The sequence below is a fragment of the Nicotiana sylvestris genome, chromosome 12, assembly GCF_000393655.2.
Source record: "Nicotiana sylvestris chromosome 12, ASM39365v2, whole genome shotgun sequence".
Taxonomy (NCBI): domain Eukaryota; kingdom Viridiplantae; phylum Streptophyta; class Magnoliopsida; order Solanales; family Solanaceae; genus Nicotiana; species Nicotiana sylvestris.
In genome coordinates this window covers 131158739-131182735 of record NC_091068.1, presented here as the reverse complement: position 1 = coordinate 131182735, position 23997 = coordinate 131158739, and the positions used below count along the sequence as shown (strand labels likewise).

General features: G+C 36.0%; 4 protein-coding genes, 1 long non-coding RNA gene and 1 other non-coding gene across 6 annotated transcripts; 4 read left to right on the top strand and 2 right to left on the bottom strand.

Annotated features, from left to right (window-relative positions):
- The first annotated feature begins 1089 nt into the window (after positions 1 to 1089).
- LOC138884379 (uncharacterized) lies at positions 1090 to 4928 on the top strand. The gene is made up of 2 exons (XR_011404569.1): positions 1090 to 1332; positions 4243 to 4928. It is a non-coding gene; the product is annotated as an uncharacterized lncRNA (long non-coding RNA).
- On the bottom strand, positions 2586 to 4811 carry LOC104217023 (premnaspirodiene oxygenase-like). The gene is made up of 2 exons (XM_009767178.2): positions 3897 to 4811; positions 2586 to 3260 (listed from the first exon to the last, which is right to left on the bottom strand). Exons 1-2 carry the CDS (start codon positions 4809 to 4811, stop codon positions 2640 to 2642), a joined length of 1536 nt encoding a protein of 511 aa, XP_009765480.1. The 3' UTR covers positions 2586 to 2639.
- A 5217-nt stretch (positions 4929 to 10145) lies between the features above and the next one.
- LOC138883743 (uncharacterized) lies at positions 10146 to 10894 on the top strand. Its single transcript, XM_070164451.1, has 2 exons — positions 10146 to 10521; positions 10653 to 10894. The coding sequence occupies exons 1-2, from the start codon at positions 10146 to 10148 to the stop codon at positions 10892 to 10894; spliced, it is 618 nt and encodes a 205-aa protein (XP_070020552.1).
- Positions 10895 to 15102: 4208 nt separating this feature from the next.
- Positions 15103 to 15199, top strand: TRNAY-GUA (transfer RNA tyrosine (anticodon GUA)). Its single transcript has 2 exons — positions 15103 to 15139; positions 15164 to 15199. It is a non-coding gene; the product is annotated as a tRNA-Tyr (tRNA).
- Positions 15200 to 15942: 743 nt separating this feature from the next.
- LOC104217022 (ankyrin repeat-containing protein ITN1-like) lies at positions 15943 to 20430 on the top strand. The gene is made up of 4 exons (XM_009767177.2): positions 15943 to 16144; positions 16391 to 16969; positions 18566 to 18975; positions 19269 to 20430. Exons 1-4 carry the CDS (start codon positions 16123 to 16125, stop codon positions 20094 to 20096), a joined length of 1839 nt encoding a protein of 612 aa, XP_009765479.1. The 5' UTR covers positions 15943 to 16122; the 3' UTR covers positions 20097 to 20430.
- A 975-nt stretch (positions 20431 to 21405) lies between these two features.
- On the bottom strand, positions 21406 to 23448 carry LOC104217021 (pentatricopeptide repeat-containing protein At1g08070, chloroplastic-like). Its single transcript, XM_009767176.2, has one exon. The coding sequence runs from the start codon at positions 23446 to 23448 to the stop codon at positions 21406 to 21408; it is 2043 nt and encodes a 680-aa protein (XP_009765478.1).
- Between the last annotated feature and the right edge of the window lie 549 nt (positions 23449 to 23997).

Sequence of the window (23997 nt, the reverse complement as noted above, 5' to 3'; positions counted from 1 at the left end):
GCAACAGTAGCATCTTTGCATGAAACATCGCACTTGCGGAAGGCCATTGTAGCATTAGATATGAAGCTTGTAGTTTTCAACTTGCAAGAATGAGAGATGAAGGGCAGAATTGGCCCCACCGGGTGTACCAAAATTTGTTCGGAACAAATTTTTGTAATACGAAAAATAAACTGCAACAAAAATAATATGAAGAAAAAGTGATTTTATTGATAAATATTTGTGAGTACAATTCTATGTATCCCTTGATTCTCCTCTCTAATTCTCCGTAATTCGAGGGCTTGAGAAGCGTCTTTCTTGAATGTAGGATGATGTGGACCTCCTTGTGATGTATTTAATCGCCAAGAACGACGAGCAGCACTTTATTGTTACGGGTTGATCTCTGGGAAGAACTCCGTTGATCACTCCTTTGTTGAAGAACTAAGCACTTGATGATTGATCTATCTGTTTGTGGATGCATTCACCAATTGCGGAGTGTTCTTCTCCAACTCTGAATGTCCCTTGAGAGTTATGTAACCCTCTTGCTTGATTCTGATTGTAGAGGATGGACAGTCCAACTACATAAGAACTCTCTTGCTTGATTCTGATTGGCCCATGTCATTTTGGCCACTTGGTGACTTGTGGCTGGTTCTTGCTTTTTTACTTGGATTTCCACGTCATTTAACACGTGGCGTCTCCTTATTGGCCTGAAGTTTGATTGGATACGCCATGTCACATGGCATAAGTCTGGGCCTTAAGATGAAATGGACTTTGGGCCTGAAAATAATAAAATAGACTAATTTAACTTGTAAAGCCCAAATTAATCATTTAACCCAATTGAATTTAATCCAAATTTTGTATGGATTAAACCCAATAAATTTATATATCTATAGTGTGCCAAAGCAAATTGATCACTTATTATGGACCGGAGGGAGTATATAACTAACATAATTCGTTGTTGCCAGGGGTCATATGATTCATCTGAAGCCAAACCTTTAGACACGAAATATAAATTTATATATAAAAATTTATTAAAATTACAATAAATAGTAGATATAAATCTAATAAAATTGTCGCCTCGAGTACCTTTTCCTCGAGGTTTTCTCTAATACATCACTTGATTGCTGACACGTGGCGCATATTAAATCTATGGACCAGATTTCTCCAATGCACAAACTTGAGATGACCTTCCCTTCTTTCTCCTCACCCTTTACATTTACTGTGACTAAAGCCACCCGATTCTATAACAAAGAAGTGACCAACACTAATTTTCCGGCAATTCCAACTTTTACGGCTGCTTCCGATACTGTTGAAGAAGACGCCCAGGCCACTTTAGCTGCCATTTCTCTAAATTCGGTGAGCTCTTGGGTTCCTGTAAATACAAGTAGTTTTTTTTATTTTTGTTTTTATTTCATATAATATTCCAGGGGCAAATCTTTCTAGAATGAAAAAGATTTAATATTTCAACGTCAATATGCTGAGCTGTAATGTTTCAGAAGCTACGAAATGGGTGCAAAAATTCTAAATCGTAATTTTCTGTATTTTATTTTAGTTTTTCAATAATTTCGCTAGTTTTCCTAGGACACTATCATTTGTGTTTTCCGGCAAGCCGAGCAAAGCTGTTTGAAATCAAAAGCTTGTGTTTTATGTCACTGCTTTATTTTAAGAATTGCGATGACATTGCTTATTGGAATATGGAGAGGAAGGAGAAAGAGGGGTAGTCTGTAGTTCATGGTTGTGTGAACTTTGAGTATTGGAAAAATCTGGTCCATAAATTATATAGGCGCTACGTGTGAGAAATCGAGTGATGTGTTGGATAAAACTTGAGGGAAAGGTACTGGAGGGAATCCTTCCCCAGGGTGGGATGGAATCTTAGGGACAATTTGAGTTGTGCAATTCTCAAACTTCAAATTTTAGAATTGAGATTGATGAATTGGGTAGTCTAATAAGGAAATTCCACACATAATTGTGTAGCAACTGCTGGACTGAGTCTCGGATGTTGGGGTTGGGCATGTTTGGGGACCTAAGCCTCGGCGTTGGGCATGCTTGGGGATATAAGCCTTGCGACTCAAGCACCCACATGTGTTCCTCGGGCATTTTCTAAGTGTCTCGACCTGGGGCGAGCTTGAGCTATTCCAAAAATATTTCCTAAACGCTGGTGAGTATTAGTTAGTATGAATATCAATCAAAACACACGGGAAATCTTATTATTTTGTGAAAGTTAGGGCTCTTAAAATGCAAACTTAGCCATCACTTTTGCCTTTGCAGCTATGCTTGATATCCAGAACAGCACTTGTTGAAGTAAACCGTGATAAAAATATTGAAATTCGTAATAATGAAAGGGGGCTTACTGCTATGACTGATTTCATATGAAGTAAAAGAGTAGTAAGCAATAAATATTGGATGATGGAGCTTGTTAAAACACAGAGATCAGATTCCATTGATAAAACTGAACTTATTATTCAACGTCACAAGTATATATTGCACAAGTATAAGAAAGCTGATATTTACAAGCTTCCAACAAGCTCAAAGACATTGGTAGGAGCTATTGGAGAGGTTTATCATTAAATATATAATTCACACAAGGGCAGAAACACATATAGAACCAAAAAAAAAAAAAAAAAAAAAAAAAGAGAACAGGACCCTCACTGCTGTATCAAATATCATTCTTGAGAAGGATGATAAGGAGTAGCAATCAAGTATAACTCACTCTTTCTTGCTGCAGTTATAGCAGTAAACTCAGTCATGTCCAAATCTTCAGGTTTGACACCATCAGGGAGTTTCCAGTCACAATGATAGAGCAATTTAGCTAGTGGAAGGTGGACATTTATTAAACCAAATGAAATTCCAGGACACATTCTCCTTCCGGAACCAAAAGGGAGATACTCAAAGTTATTTCCCATGAAATCCACAGAGCCATGCTCAAATCTCTCTGGCTTAAACTGTTCCGCGTCTTCCCAATACTTTGGATCCCTCCCAATTGCCCAAGCATTAACCATGACTCTTGTTTTTAATGGGATAGTGTATCCATTGATGTTTGTTTCCTCCCTACACTCTCTTGGAAGCAAGAGAGGGAGCGGAGGGTGAAGTCTCAAGGTTTCTTTAACAACTTGTTTTAGGTATTTCAACTCCTCAATGTTATCCTCGTCGATGGTTTCTTTTCCTTTGAATACTTCTCTTACCTCAGCTTGTGCCTTTGCATACACTTTTGGGTTCCTCATCATTTCTGTCATGGCCCATATTGTTGTTGTTGATGAAGTTTCTGTTCCGGCAGAGAACAGGTCCTAAATTTATTAAAAATTAATAAAGAACGAGTTAATTAAATATATCAAATAAGGCAGTACATATCAATAGTTCAAGGCATTCTTTAGTAAGTTATTTTATTGTCTAGAAAGTCAAATAGCTAGTTCACTTGTTACATGTGTTCATGTCCTGAAAGGCCTAGGAATATTTGAAGCCTTAGGTTCAATCTCCTCTATATTAGGTGAATAGTTGATTCATCTTGTTATGTGGTTATTATATTGTGCAATAATATTTTAAACATCTAAGTAACTAACAATATATGTGAATTATTGTAGGTAGCTTGTAATTCCATTAACAAAAGAAACCTTGTTGCTAGGAGAAATTCGTTTTGCATAACGATTTGACTTGGTTAAAAAAAACCATTAAAGAGGAAACTGTCCCTATATTCTTTATTATCAAGTCTCAAACTCGGGACCTCTCCTTAAGTGTGAAATGATCTCGTTCATTTTATCACAATACTTGTTGGTGACTAGCTTGTAATTCCATAGAAGTTCTGTTTACTAGGATGGAAATGTTTAGCTTGGTTATTTATAAACAAAAGAAAAGAAAAGAAAACCCATGATTTTCTTGGTAATAAGAATAATTTGAAGTTTTTCCCTACAAGTAAGAATACTTACAATCATAACTGCTTTGATGTTGTCATTGGTGATTGGGATTTGAAGTTCCCCACTTTCCTTTAGTCTTAGTAGAACATCAACTAGATCTTCACCTCCTAATGCACCATTGCCTGCTTTACCATTTGCAAGATTCTTTATATGCTCATTGATAACATCCTCAACAATAGCATCTACTCTTTTGTGAGTATTCAAAATTCTACCCTTCATTCCACTTAGCAAATGAAGGATCTTGATTGAAGGGAAAATGTCGGCCACACTAAAGCCACCTGATAATTCTGTCAATTCCCTTACTATTAGAATGAACTTTTTTTGGTCTTTTAACAATTCTCCAAATGCTGCTTTGCAGGTCATGGAGCTCTCGTACCATAAGATCCTTTCAGTAACATTTATTGGCTCGTCCGTTGGCGATGACCGGATAATTTGTATGAGACGAGAAGCCTCGTCACGCCTAATAGAAGTAAAGGACCGAACGTTCTTGGCAGAGAGCAGTTCCAAGACAGCGACTTTGCGCATTTGTCTCCAGTAATCACCGTAAGCACTAAATGCAATGTCTGTGCTCTTGTAAAATATTATCTCGAGGGCCAATAGTTTAGGCCTCGATGCAAAAGCGAGGTCATGAGTTTTTAGTACCTCTCGCGCCATGTCGAGAGAAGAAACCACGACCGTAGAAATTTCACCTAGTTGAAGGTGCATGAGATCAGGTCCATATTTTTTGGCCAAGTTTGCAAGTGCATGGTGGGGATGTCCACCTTCCAATGCCAAGTGATGGACACTTCCTAAAATAGGCAATTTCCATGGACCTGGAGGCAGTTTCTTGCTTAAGTTTTTTGATTTTTTCCATTTACTTAGTACTAGAAAGAGGAATGATAGGAAAAGGAATAAGAAAGTTAAGTTGAATGGAAACTGAAACTCCATTAGCAAGCAAAAGAGGTGTATTTGTTGGTTACTTCTGTACTTTTCTAGGCTTTCTTTTGGCCTAATATATAATCCCAATATTAGAGAAAATGATACCGTTAGACCTCTCTATAACAACATCACTATATAACAACCGTTCACTATAAAAACCAAGTTTTTTATGGAACGAATTTCATACTTTGTTATAATATATGTTTTTTATAACTCTGCTATAACATCCAAAAAACGTCTGGAACAAATGAGGCTGTTATAGAGAAGTTTGACTGTACCAGAATGAATATAGGATTTTTTTCACTTTTAGCCTGCGCCAAACTATTTATATTTGGTAGCCGAAAAAATGTATAAAATTTGTATAATTTCTGTATATAACATACATAATGTATATATATACAAAAATATAGTATATATTTTTTCGGCTATTATTTTGAGAGCGGTTATATAGTGTCATTTTCCTATGAATATAATAGTACTATGAATATACGTGCAAGTCATTACCTCTTTTGGTATAAAGTTAAGGAAAGTTGAATTCGAGATAAAGACCTTTATTTAGACTTACATTTGTTTAACAACGTTTGATGAAAGCAATAAACCAGCTGTTGGTTGTATTAATATTGAATTAACACCTGATTATTATCAATAGAATAACGACGAAGTCTTTAATTCAATGTCAAAGCATGATGCAATAACCATTAAACTACAGCAGGCAATCATATGGAAAATCTTATGCGAATCTACAGTTCCGAACTTTCAATTGTGACTAAGATTGCATTCAGGATAATTAATTACATCTTCATCTTTCACTATCTATACGTATTAGTTACTCCTATTACATTAATATACGTAGGATTTTTTGTACACAATCAGTATTGACTCTATTGTCACACTTCAGCTGGTAACTGAGTTTGAATTTGGAGCGAAGGTTTTAACTAATGCTTTACTATTTAATGCAAATTGAGGATTTATATAATGCTTTACTTTTTAATGCAAATTGAGGTTTTAACTAAATAATGCTTTACTCTTAATTGCAAATTGATGTTTATCTTGCCGTATTTTTCAAGCAGTATCGACATATTGTATGCACACGAATGACATAATATTTTTTCGGTGGAACAAAGTACAAACTTTGGTTTTATTTGAAACAAACAAGGAAAAATTCCAAAATTTCGAGCTATTATCATGTTAATCTCTTCGCCAACACCATAGGATATTTCAAAAACTAGCGTCATGGCTGATATTACAAATGTCTAATTTTGAAATAAAAGACAACAAAGCAAATTTAAAAAGATAAAGGAAGCATGCGGATCGTGAGAAAAGATGGGCAAAATCCAAATTTGATCGCTCGATCGAAACTAATTACATGCTCTAGTTAAAATTAAATGTATAAAATATTTTTATATTTTTATATAACATATATACAAAAATATATATTTTATTGACTAGTATTATTTTTGGAAGCGGCTAAAAATATATATTTCTCAAAAAAAATTATAAGGCACGCGAGAGAAGAGTTATGTAACTTCAATGAAATAAGTCATAATTGTGTGACCTTTCATGAAATTTACTCGCATTAAACAATGTTTACTTTCTTGTTTCGATTAGAAGCATTATAGACTTCTTTTAATTGGAAATCAAGTTCTCATTTTATTGTTGATTTAGGAACAATGTGCTTCATTCATATATGAAGAGTACTTACTAATTCCTTTTTAATCCATATTCTAAAGCTTCACTCATTTATATAATATTTGATTGAGTTACCATTTAATTGGAGTTAACCATTGGCTTTCTTGTTAAACTTTGTTTACTCAAGCCTAATTACCAATTAATTAATGAAGAATCTATTATCAATAAGGAAAGGAAAGTTGACTTCAGAATTTCAGATAGAGACCTTATCTGGGATTTTAGTTAGTTTGGGAAGAAATCAAGAGTTGAAACTTGAAAGAAGAATTATTTTATTGAAAAAGATCACGAGTTAATCAAGATTTAATGAAGAATTATTTTATTGCCAAAGGACTTGGAAACCTCTGAAATCATTAAGAATAGGGAAATTTTCGTTCCTATACCATATAGGAAATTATATTACCAAATATGTTCATAGTATGCATATTACCCTTCATGCTAGTAGTATTTCTACATAATATATACAATGCATTAAATAAGGAATCATTATAGCTGTAGGATTCCTTATTTAGGCGCGCTAAAAAAGGGGAATTAAATATTTTCTAGATCTTCCAACGCAAATCACGCATAGTAATCACTATCGTCGTCTTCGTTACAAATTTTCCGTACTCTGTTTTTTGCGCTAAACTCTGTTTCAACATTTTTTCTGATTTCACAAATCAAAAATGACTAAATCTTCTACAATTCTTCTACATCAAACGCAATTATGTCTAAATTTCAGTAATACAAAGTAAAGAAAAAGAGAGCAGCAATTCCACCATTGACAGCCATTAAAAAACTTTGAAGCTTTGAATTCAAATTTGGATTTTCAAAAATCATTATTTGTTTGGATTGGGTGTTGTTACAAATAATTGGGAATATGGTTTGGAGTTTATATCTCAATTTTGAGGGGTTTTGGTGAAGATTAGACTTGGTTTTGGCTGAATTTCGGATTGAAACTCGAAGAAGAAGAAGAAGAAGAAGAAGAAGAAGAAGACATGACATACATTATATTGCAGAAATTGTAGAAAAATTGCATTCTGTTGTTTATTTATTTTTCTTTTATTCATTTAACTATTGTATGAAAGTTGAACAACATTGTATAAAAATTATATTTAAGTGGTATTATTGTAGTTGTATATAACTTAGTAGAAATAATGTACGAAAATTGTAGATAATTTGTAGATAAGTTGTATAATATATAATTAATTGTATGAAAATTATTTTTACTATGTATAAATCAGATACAAAATATACAAAAGACATATTGTATAAATTTTGTATAAAATTGCATGTAAGTGTTATGTTATTGTAGTTGTATTTCACTAGGTGGAAATAATATGTGAAAGTTATAGAAAATTGTAGATAAGTTGTATTCCTCTATAACTGGAGATGTTGGCATATTAAGTAACTTTAGTGTTCCAGATGAACATGCATAAAAATAAAGATAAATTCTATTATGAACAGTTTGTAGAAAATTTGTAGCTAATTTGTAGAAACATTGAAATTCTGTATTTTCATATTATTTTTTCAAATGATATACAGTTTTCTTGTAGAATAAATGTAGAAAATAAGCCAGTCTTATTTGACTCATTCCTCACATTCAACCTATTCTACAAATTCACATCTCTTTAAATATAATACAATCATACTTTCTTGAATTTAAAGGTATAGCAATATATATAACTTAAAAAACATCGTCTCCTCTGCACAAGTTAGCTCCAAAATAGACGAAGTGGAATAACAAGCTCTCATCAAAACTTTTTACACAAAAACGCAAAGCTCAAATTTTATGTTATTATAGTTATATTTAACTGGGTGGAAAGTGTGAAAGTTGTAGAAAATTGTAGATAAATTGTATTCCTCTATAACGGGAGATGTTGACATATCAAGTAACTTTAGTGTTCCAGACGAACATGCATGAAAATAAAGATAAATTCTGTTATGAACAGTTTGTAGAAATTTTGTAGATAATTTGTAGAAATATTGAAATTCTGTATTTTCATATTAATTTTTCAAATGATATGTAGTTTTATTGTAGATTAAATGTATAAAACAAGCCATTGTGAGTCTTATTTGACTCATTCCTTACATTCAACATATTCTACAAATTCACGTCTCTTTAAATACAATACAACCATACTTTCTTGAATTTAAAGGTATAGCAATATATATAACTTAAAAAACATCTTCTCCTCTGCATAAGTTAGCTCCAAAACAGACGAAGCGGAATAACAAGCTCCCATCAAAACTTTTAACACAAAAACACAAAAGCTCAAAAATAAATAAACAACAGTGTACAATTTTTCTACAATTTATCTACAATTGCTACAATATAATGTATGTGATGTCTTCTTCTTCTTCTTCTTCGAGTTTCAATCTGAAATTCAGCCAAAACCAAGTCTAATCTTCACCAAAACCCCTCAAAATTGAGATATAAACTCCAAACCATATTCTCAATTATTTACAACAACACCCAATCCAAACAAACAATGATTTTTGAAAACCCAAATTTAAATTCAAAGCTTTTTAATGGCTATCAATGGTGGAATTGCTGCTCTCTTGTCTCTTTGAAGGTTTGTTCTTCTTTGTTGAGAAAATTTGAAGCTGAAGGTAACTGTGCGTATGAACTTTGAAGATTTGACTTCAATTTTGACTGGTTATAGAAGAAAAAGCTTGAATTTGGATGTAATGGAAGGGTGTTACATATGTTTCTCTGGTTTTAGAAGAGGGAATAATGAGTTTGAAATATGGGTGTGGGGAGATACGTGGGTGAGGGTGTGGGTTTGGGAGAGAGTAACGTGGGGGGGGGGGAGATTTGGAGGAATATACGGTAGCGTTAATTAAGGAGTGATATACGGTACATTAATTGTATAATTAAACACATTATAGTATAGAATTGGTAATTAGGTATACTAAATGTAATTAAATCAAACCTTAAACATTAAGGGTAATATAGTTTCCTATATAGAATAGGAATGTAAAAATTCCTTAAGAATATCTTGTCGACCACTTGTAGGCTGTTGTTGACATACACAAAGCCCAGATGTACAAATAGGCCCAACTAAGCCCAAAAGATAGTATTTCAGCTTTGTACATTTCAGCTTTGTATTACTTAGTGAGATAGATAGCCTCATTTACATTTTGCTTTACATAGCCATTTTATGTAAGTATATATACGGTAGACTATTCTAGAAAGGACAAGTTTGGGATTTCTAATAAGACACCAGATATTTTCTTATCATCTTCTCTCTCTTGTTCTCTGAAGTTTTGGGCGTTTCCACCATGGAAATTCCCCTTTAGCTTCCGCAAATTCTTATGTTAACATGGTATCAGAGCGAGACACGAGTTCATGTACTCGATTGTTTTCATTCACTCGTACTTGTACAGTTCAATCTTCACAATTCTAGGTTTTCTGAAACCCTAAGTTTGATTTGGGGTTTTTTTTCGATTGAGAAGAAATTCAACCTTAGCCATGGTTTTTCGAAGGTATAATGATGAATTGCTGGTGATCTTACTCTGATTTCAATCAGTGTTCCGTCTTCTGCTTCAGAATTCATTTGAAGACCTTGTTTTTTTCCGGGTAGTGAAAAAGGACAATATTTTCTTCTCTAATCTCAAATTGCATGCCTCAATTCCTAGTAGATTTCTATTGTATTTGAGTATTTTGGATACAAAATGGGTGATGAGCGTGTGAATTCATCTAATCAATCTGATGGCTTTACTATATTCACTTTAGATCCCTCACATCCTCTCCATATTCATCCCTCAGACAGTCCTGGCACTCAGTTAGTATCTCCGCCATTTGATGGTATTGGATTTGTTGCCTGGCGTAAAAGCATGTTAGTTTCCCTCTCTGCCAAAAATAAATTGGCTCTAATTGATGGTCGTCAGTCTAAACCTCCTGATAACTCACCTTATTACTCCTACTGGGAAAGGTGTAACGATATGGTGGTCGCTTGGATCACCAATTCTCTTTCTAAAGATATTGCAACTAGTGTCCTAGGTTATGACACTTCGAAAGAGATTTGGTTGGACTTAAATGAAAGATTTGGTCAGTCTAACAGTTCCAAGTTCATTCAGATACAAGGGAAATTGGAACCATTTCCCAGGGAACCTTAGACATAGCCTCTTATTTTACAAAGTTTCGTAGTCTTTGGGATGAGCTTCATACTGCTTATGTAGGTCCTACATGTTCATGTGGTGCTTTACCCAAGTTCCATGATAAAATGAAATTGTTCTGGTTCCTGGCTGGACTAAATGAGTCATATAATACTGTCAAAAGCAATATTCTCATGATATCACCACTCCCATCAGTTAGTAAGGCCTATTCCATGTTACAACACGATGAGAGACAAAGGGAAACATCCCCAGCTCCAAGTTTCTCCAGTGATTCTGTCTCTTTTCTGCATCATCCACTCCTTTAACCCATTCACAAAATCATGGTGGGCAAAGACCTTTCAATCAGAAGATTCATTTTGAGTCAAAGAAACTGGGACAACCCATGATGTGCAGATATTGCAAAAAACCAGGTCATACCATTGAAAAATGTTACAAACTCCATGGTTTTCCTTCTGACTTCAAGTTCACCAAAAGCAAGAGATCAGTTTCTTGTGTCCAAGCTGAGGGTACTAATTCTACTCCATTGACCTCATTTATGGAACAACCTTCACTTGTCAACCACGGATTCACTACAGAACAATATCAGTACCTTCTCACTCTCCTGAAGCAGTCACACATTTCTTCTGGTATCTCAATTGATTCTCACTCTGGAGACAATCATGCTAATGCCCATTTTGCAGGTTTGTTTTGCAGTTCTGTAGTTAGGTCTATGGATTTTCATGCTTGTGCATCTTCACAATTAACTGTTGACACTTAGATTCTAGACTCAGAGGCTACTAATCACATGACACCTCACAAATATCTTCTTCACAATCTTCAACCATTAACTAGACCTTGCTTAATCACTCTACCAAATGGTTATAAAGTAAAAGTTATATCTACTGGATCTTTATAACTTATATCTGATATTGTCTTACACAATGTTCTGTTTGTCCCATCATTTCAGTTCAACTTAATTTTAATATATCAGCTTTTTTTACAGCTTCATTGCATTGCAGTTCTAACTACTTCCCATTGCTTCTTACAGGGCCCTTCTCTGAAGAGGCCACTGGGAATTGATAAGGCTAACAATGGATTGTATTTTCTTCATCTTGATGATAGCCCTTTAGTTTCCTCCTTCCCAATTGATGTTTCATGTACTGTTTCATCTTCTATTCCTAATGTTTCTCCTATTTTCAATTCTGTCAATCCCCTTCGCATTAGTCCCTTATGTAATCCATCTGTTGATATTAATAAAATAGATTTGTTTTGGCATCAAAGAATGGGTCACATGCCTTACAACAGAATAAAATCTATTCCTTTTATTTCTTCACAAATCTCTTCTAAACAATCATTTCTATGTCCTATATATCCTATGGAAAGACAATAAAGGTTTCCATTCCCTGATAGCACTACTCAATCTACTGCTCCTTTCTAATTGGTCCACATTGACATTTAGGGACCCTATAACACTACTACATATAATGGTTTTAGATATTTCATTACCTTAGTGGATGATTACTCTAGGGTAACCTGGACACACTTACTTTCTAGTAATAGTAATGCTCTATTTGTACTCAAAGCTTTCACCTCTATGGTGCAGAATCATTTCCACACTTCAGTTCAGACCTTCAGGTTTGATAATGCTTTTGAACTAGGCTCTAGTCTAGAGTCCAGATCCTTCTTTTCTTCTCAAGGAATTCTGCACCAGACCATTATTCCCCACACACCACAACAGAATAGTGTTGTGGAAAGGAAACATAAACACCTCTTAGAAACCTCCAGAGCATTATTATTTCAATCCAACTTGCCTACTAAATTCTGGGGTGAATGTGTTCTTACAGCCACATATCTCATCAATAGGTTCCCTTCTACTTTCCTTAACAACATATCCCCTTTTTGAGAAACTACATGGACATTCACCTTCTTATGATCATCTTAGATCATTTGGATGCCTTTGTTTTGCTACATCTCCTAAACATAGTAGAGACAAATTTCAATCTAGAGCAATACCTTCCATTTTCCTTGGCTATCCTTGTGGGAAGAAAGGATACAAATTACTTAATATGTCCTATCAATCTATCTTCTACTCTAGAGATGTTGTTTTTCGTGAACATGTTTTTTCCTTCTCCACCAATTCTTCTACCATTTCCCTTCATTCACCTCCCAGCTTTATTGATGTTACTCATCACCACACTCCACCTGTCCCTTCTCATTCTGTTTTTCCTCCTATTCCTCTTAATTCTACATCCTCCCATGTTTCTGTTCCTCCTGATGATTCCTCTCCTTCTCCTCCTACTATTGTTCCAGACTCTTTACCATTTTCCATTTCTGCCCCATCTCCTTCCAATCCTCCTTCATCTGATCCTCCTCTTAGAAGATCCCTTAGGGTACCACATCCACCTCCTCATCTAGCAGACTATGTCTGTTCTGCCCCTGTATCTACTGTTCCTCATATGTCCTCCACAGAATTGCACTTGCATGAGCCTCAGTACTATCAATAGGTTGTTTCTAATCCTACTTAGCACGAGGCCATGCTAAAAGAATTTCAAGCATTAGAGGCTAATAACACTTGGGATATTGTACCTCCTCCCCTTAACAAAAAGGTTATCCCTTGCAAATGGGTGTACAAAATAAAACAGAAATCGGATGGTTCTGTTGAGAGGTACAAGGCACGGTTAGTCATTAGGGGTGATACTCAGAAGGAGAAAATTGATTACAATAAAACATTCTCCCCGGTTGTCAAATTTACTACTATCAAGTGCCTTCTTTCCCTTGCCATAAAGAGGAACTGGACTGTCTATCAACTTGATATAAATAATGTCTTCCTCCATGGTGACCTCCATGAGGAAGTTTACATGAATATACCACTAGGTTGCAGGTTTCTTCTACTGGTTCTTCTTCTTTCCCTTTGGTATGCAAGCTCAAAAAATCTTTGTATGGCCTCAAGCAAGCATCCAGACAATGGTTTTCTAAATTGTTTTGGCTTTGTCTACAAAAGGATACATTTCTAGTATGAATGACTACTCCCTGTTTACAAAGTCTACTTCTACTTCTGTTACTGTACTAGTTGTTTATGTTGATGATATCTTACTAGCTGGGGATGATGTTGTTGAATTGGATAGTGTTAAGCTATTTCTTGATCAAAAATTCAAAATAAAGGATTTGGGACAATCCATTATTTCCTTGGTTTGGATGGCACTCAATATCCTGAAGGATACATCATCAGCCAACAGAAGTTTACACAGGACTTGCTGGCAGAATTTCACTGCCATAATTTTTCCTCTGTTATGACTCCTCTTGATACTTCTGTCAAGTTTTTTACTGATATGGGTGACCCATTAACTGATCCTAGCACCTATCTGAGAATTATTGGCAAACTCAACTTTCTCCAACACACAAGGCCAGATATATTTTTTTGTGTTCAACATTTAAGTCAGTTCCTTCAAGCTCCTCAAGTTCCTCATATGCTTGCTGCACTCCATGCCCTGAGGTATCTGCCCAATGCTTCTACTTTAGGGATTCTTTTTTCTTCCTCTTTTGATACCTCTATCAAAGCCTACTCTGACTCTGATTGGGCTGCTTGTGCTAAGTCAATGAGGTTTGTTTCTGGTTTTTATATTACACTTGGTGGTCCACCAATCTCCTGGAAAAGCAAGAAGCAACCCACTATTTCACTATCTTCTGCTTAAGCAGAATACAAGGCTCTCAGAAAAGTTGTTGTCGAGGTGTCTTGGTTGGTCAGGATACTAAATGATCTTGGTTTACATGTTTCTGCTCCTATTCCCATCTTTTGCGACAGTCTTGCTGCTTTACATATTGCCAAGAATCCGGTCTTCTATGAAAGGACAAAGCATATCGAAATTGACTGCCACTATGTACGTGAGAATCTCAATTCACGGCTGATATCTCTGCATTTTGTTCCCAGTTCTGCCCAGCTTGCTGATATTATACCAAGTCGCTTCCTGGGCCCTTTCATCTTTCTTTACTTGGCAAGCTTGGTGTGCTATCACCCCCAAGCTTGGGGGGGGGGGTGTTGACATACACATAGGCCCAGACGTACAAACGGGCCCAACTAAGCCCAATAGATAGTATTTCAACTTTGTATTACTTAGTGAGATAGATAGCCTCATTTACATTTTGCTTTACATAGCCATTTTATGTAAGTATATATACGGTGGACTATTCTATAAAGGACAAGTTTGGTATTTCTAATAAGACACCAGATATTTTCTTATCATCTTCTCTCTTGTTCTCTGAAGTTTTGGGCGTTTCCACCATGGAAATTCCCCTTTAGCTTCCGCAAATTCTTATGTTAACAGCTGTAGCATATGCATATGATTTAGAAACTTAGCCTGCGACAGAGATTCTTAATTTTTAAATGTTCAATACAGAATATTACTCTCAAACGGAATTTCAGAAAAGAAGAAAATTGATAATATTGAGGAATAACGTTCATGGCTAACATGAATTGCATATCAAAGTTGAAACTGTAGATAATTACAATGTAAGAATTGAAGAAACAGATCACAATCCGACCTTAGCTCAGTTGGTAGAGCGGAGGACTGTAGTCGGGATAAAATTGCCCACAGCTAATCCTTAGGTCACTGGTTCGAATCCGGTAGGTCGGACTTTTTGTTAAATACTAATTTTACTTTTCCATCAACATAAAGTGAAAAACCATTTTTCTTTTCTTTCTCGTGTGCTTTATTAATCCATATCCTTTTCTTCCCTCTTTTATTTTTCACACAATACTGTCCAATAACAACTGCACATTCAATTATATATTCTTCTGTAAGTAGTTTTATGCTAAGATGCAATGACAATTCAATTACTCCATATGTACGTATACCATGTAACTTTATCCGCTACTTACAAATTTGTCTAGATTGTGTAATTTCACTTAATTCAATTGTATATGGCTTTCCAAGTGTAAGAAGAGGATAAGAATTGCATGTTCTAATTACACTCAAAAACTGAGTTTTCAAAATTTTCTTTTATATTTATGTTCAAATATAAATCTTAAACCTGCTCCTATTTTGTTAGGAGGATGACTTATTAAAACCACTTCCAATTTGACTAGTTTTATTTTTTTATTCAATTTTTCAATTCATTTTGTATAAATAAAAAGGGTTATGATACTATTTATACATATAAACATGCTTTTTCTCAAAAGAAAATAATTCAGATAATTCCTTTTCATATATAAATTAATTTATGAGTAGGTAATTACAGTCCACCACTTAAAATGTGTACTTCTAATAACCACTAAAGTCAAGCAAAAGTTAGAAGCCAATATAACTAACAAACAAACAAAATCCGAACCTTTTGGTCGTTAAGAATATGGTAATCAGTACGGCGGCGTCAACATCATTTCACTCCAACCGTTTAAACCACCATCACCACCGGCGGCGTCGCCCTCTTCCCTTTTTCCGTCAGCCGCTGCCGCCTTTCTCCTTAGCAAAAACTTCCTAATATTCTCCATTCTTCAAAAAAAAAAAAAAAAAAAATTAAAATATCCATTCATGGACTCGTAAAAAAAATTCTAAATACAATGGCTTCCATCAACCAACAAGGTACGTAAAAACATCAACATTTTTTTTAACGTACTTATTTTTCCGAAAAAAATATAAAAATTTGATTGGTACTATTATATATTGTGAAGATAATAATTTTCCAAGCAACTGTAAGAAAATAAGAAAGGCTTTTAAAAAGTATTAAATTCAACTAGCTTGGGATTGAGACGTTGTTATTATTGTAACAATAAAAGATTATTATATATTGTGTACGTAATGCATGGTATTTGAATTTACGTGACTCAGGTGAGATAATGGATCTGGAAATGGGGCTATCTTCGGCCCCAAAGCCAATTTCTAACATAAATTATACCGGCGAGCCATCACCGTCGCCGTCGCCACGTGCACCGGCACTCGTGGTGTCACATTCAAGCAAATCTCTGATACCATCAAATTCAGGGAAGGCTTTGGTTGTGTCAAATTCAGGGAAAGCATTACTTTTATCAAATTCAGGGAAAAGGATAGATCCTACAGGGAAAAAAAAGTATGTGAAGCAGGTGACGGGGCGACACAACGACACGGAGCTACACCTCGCGGCTCAGCGCGGGGACGTGGGTGCAGTGAGGGAGATATTGGAGGAAATCGATGCACAAATGTTGAAAACAATGAGCGGAGCTGAGTTTGATGCAGAGGTGGCGGCGATAAGGGAGGCAATGGTGAATGAGGTGAATGAATTAGGGGAAACGGCATTGTTCACCGCTGCTGAGCGGGGATATATTGATGTGGTTAAGGAATTGCTTCCTTATAGTACAAAGGAAGGGATCACGACCAAGAATCGCTCTGGTTTTGATCCCTTGCATATTGCTGCTAGCCAAGGTCACCAAGGTAATGAACATTTGTATATTCCTTGGAAGAATTTTCCTTAAAGAGTATTGGATTGCTTGATGTTGTTACTAGTATGTGAAAACTGCGTGGTCATCTCATCGAAACGCTTCTCTTTATATGGTCTGAGACAATTCTCAGCTCATAGTAATTAGTTTTTGAGATCAAATTAGGCTCAATGTCCATTCTAGTGATTGTGTTTATATTAGTTGGTTTTTAAGTTTCAATGCATTATTTTTAACATGCAGGGGAGCCTTGGAACAACGGTAAAGTTGTCTCCATGTGACCTCAGGGGCGGATCCACCCCTCTAAGAAGGGGTGGCATGGCACCTGGTAAGATGATAAAATTTTTATATACTTATGTTGAAATTTTTTTAAATTAGGTTAATTATCTGATTCTGCCACCCGCAACCGTAAACTAGACAAAGGGTGCCATGGCTAGTATATCTTTTTGAAAACTTTTCTCGTGTATAAAATTCAAGTTGAATTTATCTTGAATCTTGTCTGACTTTCTCTTTTCTTTGTGCTTTTATTTCCTTTTGTCCCAGTCATTTCCCTTTTCGGCTACCACCGAATTTTCTATTTTTCATTTTTTAAATATTTTCTTTTCTCCATACTATTATTTGTATGTGATCTCTAGCAAGAACACTCAAAAAAGAGACTCTTAAACTTTAAAATTATATATAAAATAAGCAACCCTCTTAATTAAATTTATAAGTTTTCTTTTTTCAAATCCGAAAAACTTTGGTCTTAATGAGAATTTTGGATCGAGATAAAAAAATATGAATTTTTTTTATTACATCATAAAAATTTGTGTTATGCGATGGTTGTTAGATATAATTTAAATCACTTTACTATAATTTCGTAAGCATTGCTTAAAAGGTATATTATTTATGATGTTGATTTATCATAAATTATAGTTTATCTAATTTATGCTTATGGGGTATAATTTATCTATGAAAAATATTCTTTTTAGTTTTCTTATTCTGATTGATGTAATTCTCTTTTTGAAGATATTATCTTACTTGTGTAAATTAATTTTTAATATACAGAAAAGGTGTAATTTTTCGGTGAAAATATTGATTTTACTTATGTTGTTATAATAAAGGTGTGATCCTATTTTAAAATTCTAATCACGCTTGCTTTTTTATATTAGATATAATTTTTAAATTTTCAAATAAAAAATTACCTATTAAGTTGACCCAAATCAACTCAAAAAAAATCGATTAAACGTTCCTAACAAATTTCGTATTAGTCACTACAAAGTATACATTAAAGAAAATTATGGCACGCGCCAACTTCAAATCCTAGATCCGCCAGTGACCTATATGTCATGGGTTCGAGCCGTGAAAACAGTCACTAATGCTTGCATTAGATTAGGCTATCTAAATCACACCCTTTGGGTGCGACACTTCCTCGGATCCTACATGAATGTGGGATGCCTTGTGCACTGGACTGCCATGCATTATTTTGGCTTGATTGGTATTATCCTAGAAATGATATTTTAGCTCGTATTTTTCTTTCCAAGTACTTGAGAAGGATGAAGATAGTCCATCGAAGCCTGAGAAGAACCTAACTACTGAAAAATGTGATGTGCAGCTATTGTTAAGTTACTATTGGAGCATGAGCCAGAGTTGAGCAAGACAGTTGGCCAATCGAATGCAACTCCTCTTGTATCTGCAGCCACAAAAGGACATACGTCAGTTGTCCATGAATTGCTTTCCAAGGATTCTAGCTTGCTAGAAATATCAAGATCCAATGGTAAAAATGCGTTACATTTGTCTGCCCGCCAAGGCCATGTGGACATTGTTAAAGCGTTGCTGGAAAAGGATCCGCAACTGGCAAGAAGAACCGATAAGAAAGGACAGACTGCTTTACACATGGCTGTAAAAGGTGTTAGCAGTGAAGTAGTGAAGTTGCTTCTGCAAGCAGATCCAGCCATTGTAATGCTGCCTGATAAGTTTGGCAATACTGCATTGCATATTGCCACACGGAAAAAGCGTTCAGAGGTAAGTGCTGTTGCTTTAGTGTCTGCATCTTGTTTTCCTTAGTCTGGAAACAGTGGCGGATTAGAGTATAGTATATGGGTTTTCGGGAACCCAATAACTTTTGCGTAGACCCTATATTTCTATATTAAAAAAATCCACTAAATATCTATATATATCTAACTCTGATTTGAGATTACAACAGGAATTCATAAACTTTAAATCCTGGATCCGCCTCTGTCCAGAAATTATTGCATTGTGTAGCTTCTTCTGATGGCATAATCTGCTATTTTAATCGAACTTTTATATCAATGCAGATAGTGCACGAGCTTTTGCTGCTCGACGACACAAATGTGAATGCACTGACAAGAGATCATAAAACAGCTCTGGACATAGCTGAAGGGCTTCCTATGTCTGAAGAATCGACAGAACTAAAAGAGTGTTTGACTCGTTATGGTGCTTTGAGAGCCAACGAATTGAATCAGCCTCGCGATGAGCTTAGAAAGACAGTGACAGAAATTAAGAAAAATGTACACTCCCAGCTTGAACAAGCGCGAAAGACTAACAAAAACATGACTGGTATTGCAAAGGAACTTCAGAAGCTGCACAGAGAAGGAATTAACAATGCTACCAATTCTGTAACTATTGTAGCCTCTCTTTTTGCAACAGTAGCTTTTGCTGCTATATTCACAGTTCCTGGTGGTGATCTTGATTCTGGATATGCTGTGGCGTCTAACACCCCATCATTTAAGATCTTCTATATCACGAATGCTCTTGCACTCTTCACGTCGTTGGCTGTTGTGGTTGTACAAATCACAGTAGTCAGGGGTGAGACAAAATCTGATATAAGGGTTATTGGAGTTATTAACAAGTTAATGTGGTTGGCCGCAGTTTTCACTACTCTGGCTTTTGTATCTGCCTCTTATGTAGTTATTGGAAGGCGTAATATATGGGCTGCAATTCTTGTTACAGTTTTTGCAGGAATTATAATGGCAGGGGTTTTAGGCGCCATGACTTATTTTGTTGTGAAGTCTAAAAGGACTCGCAAAAACAGGAAGAGGGATAAGTTTGCAAGGACTAGAACCAACTCATGGCATCACTCCGAATTATCCGATTCAGAAATTAATCCAATGTTTGCACTCTGATTCAAGCTAGTGGTTTCAGAGTGTGTTTGTTATCTCGAAAAAGATACAAAAGAACAGTAATCTGTTGCAGGAGGTGTGTGCTGGAAATACTGAAGCTTCACCTTAGCATGTGGTAAATGAATACATCTCTGAAAAATTGGCCTGTTTTCTTGCACTGGGGGTGAAATATTAATGGTAGATGAAGAGAAGAGAAAGCAATCACAGAAAAATTGACTGTGGCTCTGATGATTCTTGAGTACAAACACTACTGCAGAAGGTTTTTGTTTGTGTTAGAAGTGCATATTATTTGAATTTCTACTAAAAGAAAATATACATTGTCCCGTATTCTTTTTTTCATTTCTCTTAAAAAAAATTCGTCGATAAAATTTTGACTGATTCGTTTATTGGTGTATTTCTTTCCATTTGATCGCAGACTGTCATCTTTTGTAGGAAAAATGCTGTAAATCTTTTCTTGAATTTTTGATAGAACATGGCAATTGTGGAAAACAGAAAATTGGAAAAATAACTGAATAATAATTCTACAAGAATCTGACAAATTTTCAGCAGAAAGAGCAGCACAAGTACTTTATAAGCTAGAGCCGCAAAAAAAAAAAAAAAAAAATATATATATATATATATATATATCCAAAAAAGAAGCTTAATTACCTTCATCTTGTGTACATGAGAATGTTTTTCCCTTATGATTTAGTATGCACTTAGATAATTTCAAAATAATTCCTCGTAATGCTGCTGGCACAAAAACCATCAAGAATGTGCCATATAAGCTATACAAAGTAAAAGTAAAGCTATGAAATGGCCATATGACCTATACAAAGGACTCCGAGCAAGTGACCTATACGAAGGCAGACTCAGAAGAGTAAGCTGGTCCATTACGACACTTGGAGGGGCTGTGTCCATGTCTTTGACTTCATCATGTATTATGCACTTCGTGTGGGGCCTGGGAACACAGCATGGGATATGTGGCAAGTGATTGCTAGCGGAGCACAGGCTGGAGTTAAGGATGCTGCCTACTGATGGGCGTTTTCAGCATTGTCTGCTTATGGGAATGGGCGTGCGCGACGAGTGGGGTGACATAGTCGCAGGTGCACTTGTCAACTAGCGCGGCCAGCGCCATGGGGGGCATCCATGCACTAGGCTCTGGGCGGCTTGTCAAGGAGCCATGGGGCCCAACCAGGATCATGGGGCTCATGGGGCATGGCTTGAAAACCGCCCATGACATTTTGTTTGCTCTATAGCCTGTCCTAGGTACTAGAACACCAGTACCATCGAACTTTCAGCACCGTTTGTCAACTGAAGGGAATTTGTAGATTCACCAATAGTCTCTACAAGAGCAAAAACCATTCTTGAAGTGGTGGAAACGATGGCGGTCCCTAATTACTATTTCTCTTTCAAAACTAGCAGAAATCAGCTTCATAGCTGCATGGCAATCCGCACAAATGCGAAGATTTTTCACCACACGAATGATAGTGTTTTTATCAGTTGCAATTAGTCCAAAAGCAACAGCCATTTTCTCACTATGGAAAAACAAAGCCTTTTCCTTTTCCTCCTCTTCGACGTCAAAAAATACCTCACTAGTGCTCGCGACATGGCCAGCCCTCTTAAGTCGTCTGTAGATTTCATCTATCATATCATAAATTTCTCTGGCTTGAGGGTGTCTTTTTTCTTGGACACCAAATTCATGTATTACCCCATTAACCTCAATGGAGCTTATCCCTCGCGACTTACCAATGCCTTTTACTTTCATCAATTTTCGGACTTTTGAGACATCTTCCCACCTTCCAGCATTGGCATATATGTTGGACATAATTGCTAGGTAGCCCCCATCCTCAAGGTCAAGTTGGATTAAGTGTTCTATGGCCTTTTCAGCAAGCTCAACATTTCCATGTATCTTGCATGCACCTAGTAAGGCGCCCCAGGCACCCGTGTGTGGCTCATATGGCATAGATTGTATCAAATTATATGCCTCGTCTAACAAACCAGCTCGACCGAGGAGATCAACCATACAACCATAATGCTCCAACTTTGGTGTTAAACCAAACTCCTGAAACATACCATAAAAGCACTTCCTTCCCTCATCAACCAACCCTGCATGCACACAAGCACAAAGAACCCCCAAAATTGTTGCATCATTAGGCCTTTCAGATTCATCTTTCATACGGTAAAAGAAATTCAATGCAGTTCTACTCTGCCCGTTCATCGAGGACCCCATGATCATTGCACTCCAAGCTACAGTATCACGTTCGGGCATCTTATCGAAGACGCATGCAGCACTCTCTAAATCCCCACACTTGCAATACATATCTACCAATGCCGTTCCAATTACAGCATTTAACTCAGTATACCTCCTATCGATATATGAGTGCAACCATTTCCCAGTATCCAGAGCTCCAGCTTGTGCACAAGCAGAGAGCAAGCTCGCCAGGGTAACATCATCAGGCGACAAATTCACTCTTTCCATTTGATGGAAGAATCTCATAGCTTCATTAACCCTCCCATCACGTACGAGGCCTCCAATTACTGTATTCCAAGATACCAAATCCCTACAAGGCATTTCATGGAACAATCTCAAGAGACATTCAACTTCGCCATTCTTGGCAAGGCAACCTAAAATTGTATTGTACATGAGTAAATCCTTAACAGGCGCTCTATCAAAATACATTTTCGCTAGCTCCAAGTCCCCGACTTTGACATACCCAAGAATTATGGTATGCCAAATTACAAGATCCTTACATGGTATCTTTTCGAACAAATCCCGAGCTTTTTCCATGTCGTTAAATTTGTTGACATAACTAGATAACATGGCATACCATGTTACTTCATCTTTAACCGGCAATTCCTCAAAAACTTTTTTAGTCATGCTCATATCCCCCATAGCAGTATAAAATTCGATCAAACTAGTACCCACAAAGATATCAAGATGGACTCCAATTTTAAACAGCTGGCCATGAAGACTTAGTCCTTTGGCAAACTCCAGTAAATCCGAACAAGCGCGAATTACAAAAGGGTATGTGAATTTATCAGGTTGGACATTGTGTGCCCGCATTTGATCGAAATAATAAAGGGTACATTTGGGTGAATGATTTTGTTGGAAGCCTCTGATGAGGGTATTCCAGACAAAGGAATTTGGCTCAGACATTTGATCGAACAGCTGGGCTGCATATGACATGAGTCCAAGAGAAGCACATCGGGTGATGAAGTTGCCGACGGCGAAACTGCTGTGGTGAAGGCCGGTGCGGAGGAGGTATACATGGAGAGACTTTAGATGATTCAATGTGGTGAGGTTGTGTGAAGACTTTAGCAGAGAGAGGGCGATATCTTTCTGTTGCCATAGCCCATTCCAAGAATCATTCATTGGCGGGACCAAAGGGAGTATTTTCAGGCTCTTGCTCTCAGCCGTTAGCTGTTACCTCGGTTAATTGCCAAAATCAACTTAGCAACTTGTATTAGCCTAAGCAATTTTTAACTCGAGAGCGTCATAATCTAAGTACAAAGGTCTGCTATTTAAGAATTAGTCCATACGTCCTAAATTTTAGTTTTTCAGATTAATTAATATCTAGATTATCCTGAAATTAAGATTGTTAGTTTAAATTTTCAGGAAAAAACAAATACTCCTACTAGCTAATCTTTAAATAGCAACCCTAATAATGGTTGTTTGTGCACTTTCCCCTTAAGTAGTCGTTTGGACATATATTCCAAGTGTTTTTTTAGTATTTGGAATTTGAATAGAGCTTGATTTGAAAGTACATGGTCACTTTTCAAAAAGGTAAAATATAGAAAATGTTGTCCTCCTTAACCAAAAATAAAAATATACAAGCTGTTTACAAATAAGTTAGTATCGTTTATATGGATCCTTATTAACCATGCAGGACAATAATTAATTTTTTTTCATTTGGTTTAAAGT